The sequence below is a fragment of the Microcaecilia unicolor genome, unplaced genomic scaffold, assembly GCF_901765095.1.
Source record: "Microcaecilia unicolor unplaced genomic scaffold, aMicUni1.1, whole genome shotgun sequence".
Lineage (NCBI taxonomy): Eukaryota > Metazoa > Chordata > Amphibia > Gymnophiona > Siphonopidae > Microcaecilia > Microcaecilia unicolor.
The window spans coordinates 195104-211386 of NW_021963043.1; the positions used below are offsets into that span (position 1 = coordinate 195104).

General features: G+C 46.0%; 1 protein-coding gene across 1 annotated transcript; it reads left to right on the forward strand.

The window, feature by feature from the left end:
- Positions 1-8880: 8880 nt before the first annotated feature.
- Positions 8881-13848, forward strand: LOC115458828 (UPF0739 protein C1orf74 homolog). Its single transcript, XM_030188647.1, has 2 exons — positions 8881-8908; positions 12889-13848. The coding sequence occupies exon 2, from the start codon at positions 12955-12957 to the stop codon at positions 13762-13764; it is 810 nt and encodes a 269-aa protein (XP_030044507.1). The 5' UTR covers positions 8881-8908; positions 12889-12954; the 3' UTR covers positions 13765-13848.
- Positions 13849-16283: the final 2435 nt, after the last annotated feature.

The window sequence follows — 16283 nt, forward strand, 5'->3', positions numbered from 1 at the left end:
TCAGGAGTCTAAATACTAAGGTAGACAGCTAATGATGATCCAGAATAAGAATTACTGGCGAATAGTGTATAAATGGTCTTAAAAAAGACCTTTGTATCGAATCGTGGAACGGATCACTTGCGTGAAGGGTTCAGCAGTAAATTTCTTATTCTGGATCATCATTAGCTGTCTACCTTAGTATTTAGACTCCTGATGCAGGCCTTTTGGCCGAAACACAACGGAAGTATTTTTTCACGGAGAGGGTAGTGGACGCTTGGAATGCCCTCCCGCGGGAGGTGGTGGAGATGAAAACGGTAACGGAGTTCAAACATGCGTGGGATATGCATAGAGGAATCCTGTGCAGAAGGAATGGATCCTCAGAAGCTTAGCTGAAATTGGGTGGTGGAGCAGGTGGGGGGAAGAGGGGGGTGGTGGTTGGGAGGCGAGGATAGGGGAGGGCAGACTTGTACGGTCTGTACCAGAGCCGGTGATGGGAGGCGGGACTGGTGGTTGGGAGGCGGGAAATACTGCTGGGCAGACTTATACGGTCTGTGCCCTGAAAAGGACAGGTACAAATTCAAGGTAAGGTATACACATATGAGTTTGTCTTGGGCAGACTGGATGGACCATGCAGGTCTTTTTCTGCCGTCATCTACTATGTTACTATGTTGTGTCGAGTCAAATATACTAATTAATAAAATTTGGTTTTAGCTTTACTGTGATCCAGTCTCGGGCACTCCTGATTTTGTGCCCACTTCTCTGTTTGTTTTACAAAGTATCCGTGGGTCGTCTTTGAGTTCTCCACGCTTTGTGGATTCTCTATTAATATTGGTAATCTCTGTGTCCTTTAAATGTGTGTGTTATGGGTTCTAGTTTTTTTTTTTTTTTTTAATTCCTGCTTATACTATGTTGATGATATTTGTATTGTATTACCACAACCACCTGTTATTAGTAACTAGTAAAAAAGGCCCGTTTCTGGAGCAAATGAAACAGGCGCTAGCAAGGTTTTCCTCCCCAACCCCTCCCTCCCTACCCACCTCTTCATCGTCGTGAAGGCACTGACGCCATTGCTCCGCACCGCGTCAACGCACGCCACCTTCATCTCCTGAGTCCTTGTTCGTTGTGAAGCCACTGATGCCATTGCTCCGCCCTCAACGTCATAACGTTTGACGCGAGGGCGGGGCCCAGAGACAGTGATTTCGGTGGCTTCACCACCACGAACCCTTCGAGCCCGAAGGAAGTGACACTGACGTCAGTGTCCTCAGAACGTTGAGGGTGAGTTTTATTATATAGGATATAGAGAGTAATCTCGTAAGTGCATAAGTATTGCCACACTGGGACAGACCAAAGGTCCATCAGGCCCAGCATCCCGTTTCCAGCAGTGGCCAATCCAGGTCCGAAATACCTGGCAAGATCCCAAAAAAGTACAAAACATTTTATGCTGCTTATCCCAGAAATAGTGGATTTTCCCCAAGTCCATTTAATAATGGTCTATGGACTTTTCCTTTAGGAAGCTGTCCAAACCTTTTTTTAAACTCTGCTAAGCTGAATTACACGTTGAGTGAAGAAAATGTATTGGAAAGACACATTCTCGGGCATCACAAAATTTGTTAAAATTCTACAGCTAAAACTAAATTGCTTTTATTTCTGAACTTCCCTAGTCAGTGTTCCAAAAGATGTCACCCTTAAGACAAGAGAGTTCTTGGCTTTAGAAACTTCATCAAGGGTTTTGGGTTTCGTATTAGATTCACCAGTAACAATGGAAAATCAGATTAATAATTTTAAGCAGGAGGATATTCTTAAGATGGCTTCGGACAATAATATCTCTTCTCCCCCCCCCCCCCCCCCCCCCCACTCAATTTAGAGTATTGATTCAGGCTGTTATTTTACCAGATATGGATCACTGTACATAAGAGTAGCCATACTGGGTCAGACCAATGGTCCATCTAGCCCAGTATCCTAGAAACAGAGAAACATGACGGCAGATAAAGGCCAAATGACCCATCCAGTCTGCCTATCCTCTGCAACCCCTAATTCTTCCTGTTCCTAAGCGATCCCACATGCTTATCCCATGCCTTTTTAAATTCTGGAACAGTCCTCGACTCCACCACCTCCACCGGGAGTCCATTCCACGCCTCCACCACCCTTTCTGTGAAATAATCCTTCCTTAGGTTACTCCTAAGCCTATTCCCTCTTAACTTAGTCGTATGCCCCCTCATTCCAGAGCTCTCCTTCATTTGAAAAAGGCTCTCTTCCTGTACATAAAAGTACAGGAAAATGTTAAGTCCCATTTTTTTCAAGCAAGTTTACCCTAATGGACCAGCGTAATTCCACCAGATCACCTACAATACTCCTGCTAAGACGTTGACGCTTACTCTGACCCCAATGTTATACTCAATCCCTCATCTTCCCTCCATCCTCCTTCCCTTTCACCTATCATATCCTTGTCTACCTTCCCTATTCTAGTTCATTACGTTCTTTTCACGTCCTTTGTAATGCCTTTCATAACGTAAGTAGTTATGATCATCACAATTTATAATACTGTTCCTACATTTCCTTGTTTTTACTGTATTCTTTACCATGTAAGATGCTTTCTTTTACTATGTAAGCCGCACTGGACCTGCTGTATGTGGGAAAGAGCGGGGTACAAATGTAATAAATAAAATAAACCCCAAAGAATAGCAAGATTCTGGAATCCTAAAGAGTGACAAGATTCCATACAAAATCTCAAACAGTAGCAACATTCCATGTAGAATGTTATACTCAATCCCTCATCTTCTTCCCTCCATCCTTTACCATTTCCCTCCCATTCTCCTTCCCTTTCACCCATCATATCCTTGTCTACCTTCCCTATTCTAGTTCATTACGTTCTTTTCACATATCCTTTGTAATACTTTTCATAATGTAAGTAGTTATGATCATCACAATTTATAATACTGTTCCTACATTTCCTTGTTTTTACTGTATTCTTTGCCATGTAAGATGCTTTCTTTTACTATGTAAGCTGCACTGGACCTGCTGTATGTGGGAAAGAGTGGGGTACAAATGTAATAAATAAATACATAAATGCCCTTGAGATATTTAAACGTTTCTATCATGTCTCCTCTCTCCCTCCTCTCTTCCAGCGTATACATGTTGAGGTTCATAAGCTTGTCCCTATAATTTTTGTATTCAAGACCGCTTACTAATTTCATAGTCGCCCTCTGGACCCACTCCATCCTGTTTATATCTTTCCATAGGTGCGGTCTCCAGAACTGCACGCAGTTCCCTATATGCTGGTATCCAAGGTTGTAATCCTTGCAGAATTCTGCAGCTAGGTTCATTTTTTTTTTGTTGCTATAAAACGTTTGAGGATGTTACTCCTTTACTGAGGAATCTGCACTGGCTGTCAGGGCCAGAATAGATTTTAAAGTTATTTGTTTGATTTATAAGATTTTTTTTTATGGTTGTTGCCCATTGGATCACACATTCTTAATGTCCTCTCCATCATCTTGTCGGCCCTCTAGGTATAATTACTCATTGAATTTAAGCCTTCCAGTGGTTAATAAGATCAGTTACAGTTTGAATAATTAAATAGCTGAAAGATAGTTTGTGTTGGCCTTCGCAAGGAGAAATTCAATTCTGTTCATAAAGGTTTGTTCAGGCTAGACCTTGGAGAGGATACCTGCAACCAACATTTCGTATCCTGTTCAAACTTCTTCTACTAACCTATAAATGTACTCACTCTGCTGCTCCCCATCTCTCCACACTCGTCCTTCCCTACACCCCTTCCCGTGCACTCCGCTCCATGGATAAATCCTTCTTATCTGTTCCCTTCTCCACTACTGCCAACTCCAGACTTCGCGCCTTCTGTCTCGCTGCACCCTACGCCTGGAATAAACTTCCTGAGCCCCTACGTCTTGTCCCTTCCTTGGCCACCTTTAAATCTAGACTGAAAGCCCACCTCTTTAACATTGCTTTTGACTCGTAACCATTCGCCTCCACCTACCCTCCTCTCCTCCTTCCTGTACACATTAATTGATTTGATTTGCTTACTTTATTTTTTGTCTATTAGATTGTAAGCTCTTTGAGCAGGGACTCTTTTTTCTATGTTTGTGCAGCACTGCATACGCCTTGTAGCGCTATAGAAATACTAAATAGTAGTAGTAGGGATGTGTTCACTCTCCTCTTAAGGACAGGGCAAAGTCAAAACCAGGTCACCTGATAAGATTCTTCCTCTTCCCACATTTTTGCATTGCATTCCCTGAGATGGAGTCTTGCAATGGCAGTGGGGTATGAGCAGGACTGGATTAGTCACTGGGCGTTATCTTGGCTGTCTTTTGTCTACCTCACTTTACCACTCTAGTCTGTCGCTGCAGACTGTCTCGGCCAATAGGAATCTACTTTCGTCAGAGATGGAATTATAAAAGTAGGTGATGCTGCAGCCTGCAGGGCACTGTAATGTTGCCAGACTTGATAGAAGAAAAATGTTAATCTGATGTATGTGTCAGTGATGTCTAAACAAGAACCTTTTACACAGAAATAGGTGCCTCAGGTTCAAATTCAGATTGTGAATCAGCCTGCCAGGGCCAGAAAAGTACCCAGTACCTGAAGGTACACTACTTTGATAGCTTGCAGGCAGTATACAAGAAAATAAAATATGTACAAGCTTTAGAGCAGCCAATTTACCCATTTCCAAGAGTGATATTTTACTCTGGGGTTCCTGACAGCCCTCTATGTTAAAGGGACCTGCAACACTGATTTTAATGAGTAGAATTAGGGACTAGCAGAGCTGCTAAGTAGAGGCTGACTGAAACTGAATCTGCAGCAGAAATTTACTGCTCAGTTTCAGCTGAAACCAAAACCAGCCTGTCTCTGCCCCCCTCCCTTTCATGACCATACACAGCCCCCCTTTCCCGGGCCTACCTTAAACCCTGGTGGTCTAGAGGCCTAAGCAGGGCAGGATTGATCAGCAGTCTTTGCTGTCTCCTGCCATCACAACAGTGGCGTAGCCAAGGGTGGGCCAGGGCCCACCCACTTTAGGTTCAGGCCCACCAAGTAGCAGCACACCTATAATGTGGCTAGCAGGGACCCCAAGCCCCACCAGCCAAAAACTCCCAACAACTGTTTGCTGCCAGTGAAAATCTGCTATTTAAAAGGTATACGGGGGAGAGGGGATGTTTGAAAGACCATATGCCATGCAGGCAAGAGAGGGAGAAATCGAATCACTTGTAGGACAAGGTGAAGTTCTGCCCACCCACCTTGGGTCCAGGCCCACCCAAACTTGAGGGTCTGGCTACGCCCCTGCATAAAAATGGCTGATGAGACTGTGAAACTGCTACTGAAGGTTATGGTAGCCATTGTGAGATTGAAGTTGGCATAGGCAGGAGTGATTCAGTTGCTCCTGCTTATGCTTGCCCTAATCTCACAATGGCTGCCGCTGAAGGGCTGGGTAGCCATTTTGACAGCAGAAGCAAGGAATGACTGGACTTGGGGAAAATCCACTTTTTCTGGGATAAGCAGTATAAAATGTTTTGTACTTTTTTGGGATCTTGCCAGGTATTTGTGACCTGGATTGGCCACTGTTGGAAACAGGATGCTGGGCTTGATGGACCTTGGGTCTTTCCTAGTACAACAATACTTATGTACTTATGACTGGGGCTTGCTCCTGCCTTAGTTGGGTCAGTAGACCCAGTTCTAGGAGGGACATTGAGCCATTCCTGGATTTCTGCAACCCCATCCAGGTACATTATGGGACCCCCAAGTGCTGGTTTTCAAATGATGGTATCAGCCAGAGACTACAAAAAGGAGCGCTGACGGGATGTAAGTTCAAAAAGAGGCCTGGTCATAAATGTCTCCCTCCTGGAGCTATGTAACTTGCCCAGCTTCCCTGGTTCTCAGCCCATTGCTAAGTCATTTTCACTCTCTTGCCTCTGATACAAACCAGAGATTCCAAGGACGTACTGCCCGATAGAGTGAGATGTAAGGGTAGTGTGTCCAAAGTATAAATGTTTACATGTAAAAAAGGGTTCACAAATGGAAAAGAAAAATAAAGTATTTTAGCTTTCTTTTGATGGTTATTAAAGAATATAGGCACAGTGGAAGCAGCATTCAGACAGTGTTCAAAGGAATTTGCCCAAGTTATTTAATAGTTAGGGTAAATCCCCTGGGCTGAAAATGTTTCTTTCCTTAGTATATCTGTGCACAGGTATATTTGTACCAGTGAACTTTGTCATTCCAACCCCGATTTTCAAAGGGAAGCTTTATTTATATGAGACTGGGCTCCTGACCAGGGACACACTTGCACTAGCTCTCTTTTCTAGCGCTGCTGATTCAGGTAGTGCCTCCACCCCTGTCCACTATCATGTAAAGTTCTGGCACTTGCTACCAGTATTTTTTTCCTCCAGCTGTCAGCAGACCCTTCACACTTACACCCATTCTTCAGACCTACCAATCTCCTCCGCCCCCCACTCTGCCCCAGAACACTAACTTTGGATTCCAATGGGATTGGTCCCGCCTTCCTGCGACTAGAAGCCTTCCCATTGGCTGGATTCTACCACAAAATCTGCACTGGAAGGGGGAGCGAGCATTGGAGAGCTGTGGCAGGCTAAACTCTGAAAAATACCCATCACCACCACACACTTAGCCAGCTTTGAGACACCCAGTTCACACATTCAGAATCCTGAAAAAAAAAAATCCAACTGGCAATCCTAGCCTCTTGAACCCTGAGCACATCTGACAAAGCCACCCCCCCCCCCTATACTCTCACGGTTTCCAATATCATCTTTATGCTGATGACACCCAGCTTTATCTCTCCACACCAGACATCACTGCAGAAACCCAGGCCAAAGTATTGGCCTGATTATCTGACATTGCGGCCTGGATGTCCAACCGCCACTTGAAACTGAATATGGCCAAGACCGAGCTTATTGTCTTCCCCTCTCCCTCCACTCTCTATCTCAGTTGATAACACCCTCATCATCCCCGTCTCATCTGCCCGCAACCTCGGAGTCATCTTCGACTCCTCCCTCTCCTCTGCACATATCCAGCAGATAGCCAAGACCTGTCGCTTCTTCCTCTATAACATCAGCAAAATTCGCCCTTTCCTCTCTGAGCACACCACCCGAACTCTCATCCACTCTCTCATTACCTCTTGCCTTGACTACTGCAACCTACTCCTCACTGGCCTCCCACTTTGCCATCTATCCCCCCTTCAGTCCGTTCAGAACTCTGCTGCACGCCTTATCTTCCGCCTGGACCGATATGCGCATATCACCCCTCTCCTCAAGTCACTTCACTGGCTTCCGATCAGGTACCACATACAGTTCAAGCTTCTCCTACTAACCTACAAATGCACTCGATCTGCAGCCCCTCATTACCTCTCTACCCTCATCTCCCCTTACGTTCCTACCCGTAACCTCCGCTCACAGGACAAATCCCTCCTCTCAGTACCCTTCTCCACCACCGCCAACTCCAGACTCTGCCCTTTCTGCTTCGCCTCACCCTATGCTTGGAATAAACTCCCTGAGCCCATATACCAGGCCCCTTCCCTACCCTTCTTCAAAGCCTTGCTCAAAGCCCACCTCTTCAATGTTGCCTTCGGCACCTAACCACCATACCTCTATTCAGGAAATCTAGATTGCCCCATCTTGACATTTCGCCCATTAGATTGTAAGCTCTTTGGCGTTCCTAGGGGGGCTGACACCTGGGGCGGATCGCTGATAAGCCCCGCCCCCAGATGCAGCGCCCCCCCCCCCACGAAAGAACCCCCCTGGGTGCACGCCCTGTTCCGGGGCAGAGGGAGCATAGAACGAACGAAGGACAGGCGCGTGTGGCACCCCCCCCCCAGCGGCGTGCACCCAGCGGCGGATCCCCCCCCCCTTGGTACGCCACTGCTCCTTTGAGCAGGGACTGTCCTTCTTTGTTAAACTGTACAGCGCTGCATAACCCTAGTAGCGCTCTAGAAATGTTAAGTAGTAGTAGTAGTATTACATATAGCAGTGATTTAACCAGAGCTCAGATTGTGATGTCATAATGCCTCATTCCACCAATGCCTAAGAGCCAACCTCATCAGTGATGTCACAATGGCTCGACTGTCCTATACTTGGCCCACTTCCCCCCTTAGTGTGAAGAGTTTCAGTCTCTGGTATCCAGAGCTGAGATTGTGATGTCATAATGCCTCATTCCACCAATGCCTAAGAGCCAACCTCATCAGTGATGTCACAATGGCTGGACTGTCCTATACTTGGCCCACTTCCCCCCTTAGTGTGAAGAGTTTCAGTCTCTGGTATCCAGAGCTGAGATTGTGATGTCATAATGCCTCATTCCACCAATGCCTAAGAGCCAACCTCATCAGTGATGTCACAATGGCTTGATTGTCCTATATTTGTCTCACTCTTACCTATTAGATTGTAAGCTCTTTGAGCAGGGACTGTCTCTCTTTGTTAAACTGTACAGCGCTGCATAACCCTAGTAGCGCTCTAGAAATGTTAAGTAGTAGTACTTTTGGGCTCCAGAGGACCGTGCCTAGTTTGCCCATGCTTAATCCAACTCTTCTTAGCCTGTCCCCGACTCCTCCCCCCCCCCCCCCAACCTCACTTTTGTTCTTTGTTTGTGGCCTGAATTCTTTAACCTCCGATCTCCAGATGCATTCTATTTGATAATGTGCGGATTTTGCTTTTGAATGGAAGAAAATGGGGGGGGGGGGGGGTCCCTGACTCCCTACAAATTCTACGCTGCAGTCAGACGCAGGAACAAAAACGTGTCTCTGTTCCTTTAAATAGGGAGTTACTGACGTCATTAGTCACGTGCCAAGGACAGTCCGAACGAAGCCGGGAGACTCCCACCAACGCTTGCGGCTTCCGGCTTCGTTCAGACTGTCCTTGGCACGTGACTAATGACGTCAGTAACAGGAGAGCTCAGAGCACAACTGCAGACGCGCACGAGGTAGGTAGGCGCGCGCGGACCGGTATGTACTTGTGCATTGGGACTAGGAGGGGAGCGGCGCTTCCTTGCAGTGAGCTGTGGTGCAGAGGGCTCGCTGCAGAGTCTGAGTGAATTTGCGGGGGCTCCTAATTGCATGCACCATTTGTTATGCTTTTCTGCCTTAGATCTAAGCTACAAAACGTAGTGTTCGTGCTTCAGTTGTCTGTGCGGTATTCACGTGTTATCAGTGTGATGCACTGCCAGAGGCGTATTTTCAAAGCACTTAGCCTTCCAAAGTTGCACGGGTTTCTATGGAACTTTGGAAGGCTAAATGCTTTGAAAATATGCCTGTGGGTCTTCTCTACTCTTCTGCTGTGATTGCTCTCATGCTTGACGTGTATCGGTGGTGCCAGCATGGGGTCCTGTTCATGCTGACGTCTGTATGAGGAAAGGGAGGCAGGCTGAGCAACATTCCCAATTTACACGGAGTGCTGAGAGGAGCTGTTGCAGAGAAATTTTATTTTATTTATTTATTGCTTTTGTACCCCACATTTTCCCACCTGTAGTAGGTTCAATGTGGCTTATAGGTTATATAGGAAAGGTCCCAGAGTAAGGTTCAAGTCAGCATTACAGGTTGCATAGGAAAGTCAGGTTTTATGTTGCCTGCTCTGCCGAATGCCTTTGCCTGAAATCCCATGCTGACGTCACGTCATACATTTCAAATTCTTGCTGACCTCTTTCCAGTCTGCTCTTTCACTTGCTAAACACGACTACCACATCCAGTTGACAAATTCTCTTGGCTCAAACCCTCCCCAACGTCTCTTTGCCACACTGAACTCTGTCCTCAAAGTGCCTTCACCTCCAACTCCCCCCTTCACTTTCTCTCCAGACTCTGGCTGAGTACTTTCATGATAAAGTTCACAAGATTAAACTTGAATTCTCAACCAAGTCACCTCCACCTCTCCTTCCGTTAGTCAATTCTCAACCCTCCTTCAACCCCTGCCTCCTTTTCTGAAATGAAGAGGAAACTGCACATTGTCTTTCTCCTCTTCAAAACTAACTACTTGTTCCTCTGATCCTATTCCCACCCATCTATGTAGCACTATCTCATCCCTTTTCTCTGTCATATCCTCAATCTTTCACTTTCCACTGCAACTATTCCTGATGCCTTCAAACATGCCGTAGTCACACCGCTACTCAAAAAACCTGGCCTTCCAACTATCGCCCCCATCTCTCTCCTCCCTTTCCTACCCAAGATACTTGAACGTGCTGTTCACCGCCATTGTCTTGACTTTCTTTCATCTCAAGCTATTCTTGATTCACGTCAATCTGGCTTTCGCCCTCTTCATTCAACTGACACAGCACTTGCTAAAGTCTCCAATGGATCTGTTCCTGGCCAGATCCAAAGATCTCTATTATACATCCACATCTCAGGAATGAGTGGGGACAGTCGGAGCAGATTATTGTGAATTTGAATGCTATTATTTGAGCGCTATGCACAGACACGAGAAGACAGTATTATAGTATTAAAGCCAAATTCCAAAGCAGTCCCGCCACCAAGACCCTGAGGCAGCTAGGCGAAATGCTGGCCACCGTTGGCTTGGGGCGAGGGAAAGAAAGAACGGCTCAATATCGTGGAACTCCCAAGTGCTGGCAGTTTGAAAGATAAGTGTTCTTTCAAACCTTAAATGTTTCACAGTTTACCATGCAAAGTGTTTTTGCTACAGAGTGATTATTTGAGTGTAACTTGAAAAATTTAGTATTACGTTTGACATGACGGTAATCCAGACACCACACACCATAGGAGGTTTTTGGCCAATGATAAATAGAGGATCTATATAGACCTGTTTTAGCCCCAATAGATGGTTTTAATCTAGGAGCTCTATAGGGCCTTTTTTTTCCTTCAAACCCATATAAACTCATATAATGGTAACACTGTTGGAGTGGCCTAGTGGTTAGGGTGGTGGACTTTGGTCCTGGGGAACTGAGTTTGATTCCCACTTCAGGCACAGGCAGCTCCTTGTGACTCTGGGCAAGTCACTTAACCCTCCATTGCCCCATGTAAGCTGCATTGAGCCTGCCATGAGTGGGAAAGCGCGGGGTACAAATGTAAAAAAAAAAAAAAAAGACCTTAACATTTTCATTCAGTGGAAATTGTGATTTTAGTATTATTTTGGTAATGCAGGCAGTATATCAATTTAAACTGGAAACTTTAGACCTGCAGCATCACCTGCTTGCTGCAAAATGAAAGTTTTGAAGACCAACTGAGGTTGATATTAAAGGGTTCAGAGTCCACATACATATAGATGGATGATGGCTTATTTGCTTATCTTAGTGTATTTTTAGTTGCGTTGTCTTTTTTTTAAATAGGACCACTGAGTACAAACCCAAACTTAAATAGATAAATAACTGGCCTAAATAACAATATAGTAACATAGTAGATGACGGCAGAAAAAGACCTGCACAGTCCATCCAGTCTGCCCACCAAGAAAAACTCATATGTGCTACTTTTTGTGTATACCCTACCTTGATTTGTACCTGTCCTCTTCAGGGCACAGACCTTATAAGTCTGCCCAGCACTATCCCCGCCTCCCAACCACCAGCCCCGCCTCCCACCACCGGTTCTGGCATAGACCTTATAAGTCTGCCCAGCACTATCCCCGCCTCCCAACCACCAGCCCCGCCTCCCACCACCGGCTCTGGCACAGACCGTATAAGTCTGCCCAGCACTATCCCCGCCTCCTGACCACCAGCCCCGCCTCCCACCACCAACTCTGGCACAGACTGTATAAGTCTGCCCAGCACTATCCCCGCCTCCCAACCAGCCCCCCCCCCCCACCTGCTCTGTCGCCCAATCTATATCTATATCTCTGCCACCTAAATCTATATCTCAACTGTTTTGCTAATTATCTTGATTTCCAGTTTAATGATCCTAATTGTTCAAGCTATTTTTTGTCATGATTGAAGTTTAACCTATTACCTTTAGCTCTTATCATAGGACGAACTTTCCTTTTGTAACCTAACCTAATCGGTCCCTTTGCCCCAATTATGTATTTCTTCTGTCCGGAACTGGTAATCACCACTTGCGGAATTATGTAAGCCACATTGAGCCTGCAAATAGGTGGGAAAATGTGGGATTCAAAAATGTTATAAATAAATAAAATGGATGACTTGTGCAATTCACTAGACAGTTAAGTTTCAATCAAGTGAGTCCCTTGGTTGCTTCTGTTGCCACCACCCCTTGTACAGATAACTTTTGGCTGGGCATTCTGTTCTTTGACCCCCAAATAAAAAAAACACAAAGATTTATCCAGTTGAAAGTTAAGACACATAAATTCTTTTCCATCTTTTCATTGCCTCTGCTTTTTAATTGTGTTTTTGATAATGCTTCCTATTGCTCTGTATGTTGAACCCACCCACCTACTACTACTACTACTTGACATTTCTAAAGCGCTACTAGGGTTACGCAGTGCTGTACAATTTAACATAGAAGGACAGCCCCTGCTCAAGGAGCTTACAATCTAAAAGACAGGTGTACAATCTAAAAACAAGTATAGAGTCCGTCTGATAGGGAATACTATAATTCACAAAAGGTTAGGTGCCAAAAGCAGCATTGAAGAGGTGAGTTTTAAGCAGAGATTTGAAAATGGGTAGGGAGGGGGCTTGGCGTAGGGGTTGAGGAAGATTGTTCCAGGCAAAGGGTGAGGCAAGGCAGAATGAGCGGAGCCTGGAGTTGGCAGTGGTGGAGAAGGGAACTGAAAGGAGGGATTTGTCCTGTGAGCGGAGATTACGGGTGGGAACATAGGGGGAGATGAGGGAGGAGAGGTAGTGAGGAGCCGCAGAATCTTGAATTGTATGCGGTATCTGATGAAATGGAAATTTCGCAGCTGCTTGTTGATGCTGTGGCTTTGAGTACTGGTTGGGCTGGGAACTCGCAGGTGCACAGTAATAATATAATGTATATAGATGCTTTTCTCAGGCTGACTGGTGGCTATTTCTTTTCAGCAACTTCCATAATGTTGATGCTGTGACCCGGTGAGGTGACGCCAGAAGTGGAAACACTGTTCTGGAATGCAACCCGGGACGGTAACACCATTTTCTGAGGTTCTAGTCTCTGTTGCACGGCAGTGTCTTGGCCTAAAGAAAAACAAAGGCTTCTCTCTGGTTTCCAGCCTGGATCTCGCAGCGCAGGTCCTGGCAGTGGACTGTGGGCTGAAGCCTGCTTTCCTTTATGACTACAGTGCAGCAGGCGCAGGCCAGATTTACAGCTACATGGAGGCAGTGCAGACTGCAGGCCTGACCCGGTGCCGCTTGCATTTGCTGGTTCTGGCCGGCAACATTCTGATCCTGAACGTAGAGCAAGCGTCGGTGTATCTGGAAGCGGTACTGAAACAGAACATGCTTATTGTGGACGTTTCCGCAACGAGATCATGCCCGGGGATGTGTGATCCACGAGTCTTGGATCAAATAAAGCAGAACGTCACAGACGTATTAAATCATCTGAAAACAGTAGAGGAGAACAGCTCAGAGGTGACATCCATCAGCGAAATGTGCTCGACCGATTGGAACTTATGCACGGTTTTTGGGATACTTCTGGGATTCCCAGCCTCGTACTGGTTCAGCACTGACAAGGGCTTTGAAAACTGTTTGTCCCTTACTCCACTGCGGGTTTTCTCCGTTGAAGCTTCCTGCCCTGAGATCAGCGGCAGCAGAAGGTTTCGGCTGTATTCCTTTAGTGTCCCTGAGGCTGTCTGTGTTTCAATGAAGGAACACCTGGATGCCTGGAGTGAGGCTCTGAAGCAGATGGTCAAGGACCAAACCAGTTTTAAAGATCTTTCTATTACTACGGAGACCGTGTCATTAGCAGCTGTGGCACTGTGATGACGGTTTGCACCCTGTTAGTGACCAGGAGCGTAGAAGGATTGGGCTCCCTTGGTTTTCTCTCCATAGACGTCTGTTGACATTCTTTTGGGTTCACTGTACCAACAGTTAAGACTATTCACTTTAGCCTTTCACTATTGAATCCCCCCTTCCCCCCCCTCCCTGTCTCACCACGTTTGCGCACATCTGTTGGGAGCGCTTCCCTCTGCCGCACCACGCCCTCGCTGATGTCACTTCCTATTTCCTACAGCAGGACACGGCAGAGAGAAGCCTGCAGAAACCAGCGATGCCAGCGGATGCGCATTGTTGCTGTCCACAAACGTGGAGGTACACTGGGGAAGGGGAGTTGCCGCATTGCAGGTGGGGGTAAATACCGGGTCCGGGATGGAGGAGAAGGAGAGATGCAGAACAGGGTGGTGGGTGGGTTTTTTTTTTTTTTCTCCCAAAGACCCACCCAAAATAACCAGCCTGGCTATGCTATTGCTGGAGCAAGTTAATAGCACCTCAGTAAGTGGCGTTAACGGCATTTGAGGTATCTGCAGTACTGTTAGTGGGCAGTAACAGCTAGAGTATGAATAGTACTGAAACATACCTGTGTAAACCGTATTTTATAAGCCCAGAACTTTAGGCAGGGTTTATAGAATACACGCTTAAGCAGAGAGTTGTGCGTACATTTAAGCGCGGCAATTTGCACCAGTGAAAACGTGGCGCCAAAGCCCATGCCTAAATTTACATGCAGAGCACCATTCTGTAATTACGCATGTCACCCAAAGCCGTGCCCCCGTTCCACCCCAAAATGCCCATGTTCTTCCCATTTCCACACCCCCTTCTTAGGACCGGTCATAAATTTTAGGCACGAATCCTGTGCTTAACTTTATACGCGTTGGTCCTAAATAAATCTAATTAGTGCCAATAATAGCTTGTTAAAAAGCCAATTATTGGCACTGATTGGCTCGTTAGTCTATTAAATTGCATGCGAGAATTGGGAACATGCCTCAATTTATATGAGTGATTTTTGGCAACCTTTATAGAATCAGGGGGTAAGTGCATGGGACATGCTGGACACAGAAGCTTTGCAGTTACTTCAGCTGTGAAGTTTTAACCCCCACTTAGTAAAAAGGGGGCTTTGATTTGAAAATGATATACGGAGGTCAAAACCCTACATGTTATACTTTGGCACACAGAGCCGGCCCTATCAATGAGCAACTGTTTTTCACACATAACCTGCTTTTCAGCCAGTACTGACTTACGCAAATAAGGCCCCACAGTGAGGCCTACTCATAGCCCTGGATCCCTCCCAGGCTGCCACTGCTTTTGTGTTTCTCTGCGTAACCCCAGGATTCTTGGGATACAAGCTTTTCATCCAGCACTTTCTTCCTGCTCCTTCAGTTTTCCAGCTGTCAGTATGATGAACCTTCCTTCTCAACACTTCAGGCCTATTTGACCTGGATTTTGTATCCTTCCTAGTGAGGGCCTTTTCTAAGGGGTCAGGCGGTCACTCCTTTTGAAGCATGAAGTTGAAGTTCTGGAGTCTGGTCTTGTAGGTCAGTTCTTCTCAACCCTTTCCTGGAGGCAATCTAGCTAGCTGGGGTTTCAGCATTACCAAAATTAATTTGCATTTATTGAACACCCAGCGGTATACAAATCTATTCCACACATATTTGTTGAAATTCTGAAAACCCAACTGGCTAGATGTTCATCTAGGAGAGGGTTGAGAACCACTGTTCTAGTTATTATTGAGCCTGTGATCAGTGGGAAAATGTGGGTTATAAATGTAATAATAAATAAATAAATTAGTCTTGATCGATGGCCAAAGCGTCTTTCTCTTCCTCAGGGGCTACGGTTGCTACCTCTGCCACATCCCAGCCAGGCCCAGGAGCCGAGTCATGGTGTAGAAATTGAACTCTGTCACTATGCTCATATTAGCCCTCTCCTCAAGTCACTTCACTGGCTTCCTATCCGTTTCCGCATACAGTTCAAACTCCTCTTATTGACCTATAAGTGCATTCACTCTGCAGCTCCTCAGTACCTCTCCACTCTCATCTCTCCCTACATTCCTCCCCGGGAACTCCGTTCACTGGGTAAATCTCTCTTATCTGCACCCTTCTCCTTCACTGCGAACTCCAGACTCCATTCCTTTTATCTTGCTGCACCATATGCCTGGAATAAACTTCCTGAGCCAGTCTGTCAAGCTCCATCTCTGGCCGTCTTCAAATCTAGGCTAAAAGCCCACCTTTGTGATGCTGCTTTTAACTCCTAACCCCATTCACTTGTTCAGTACCCATGTTTTATCATTCCCACCTTAGTAATTCCTTTATCCCTTATTTGTCCTGTTTGTCTATCCTGATTAGATTGTAAGCTCTGTGGAGCAGGGACTGTCTCTTCATGTCCAGTGTACAGCGCTGCGTACGTCTAGTAGCGCTATAGAAATGATAAGTAGTAGTTCCCTCTGCTTGGAAGTAGGTAGCACTGTTGCAGAGTAGTGACTGAGAAAGCTGGACTTTTCAGACCAGTGCCTT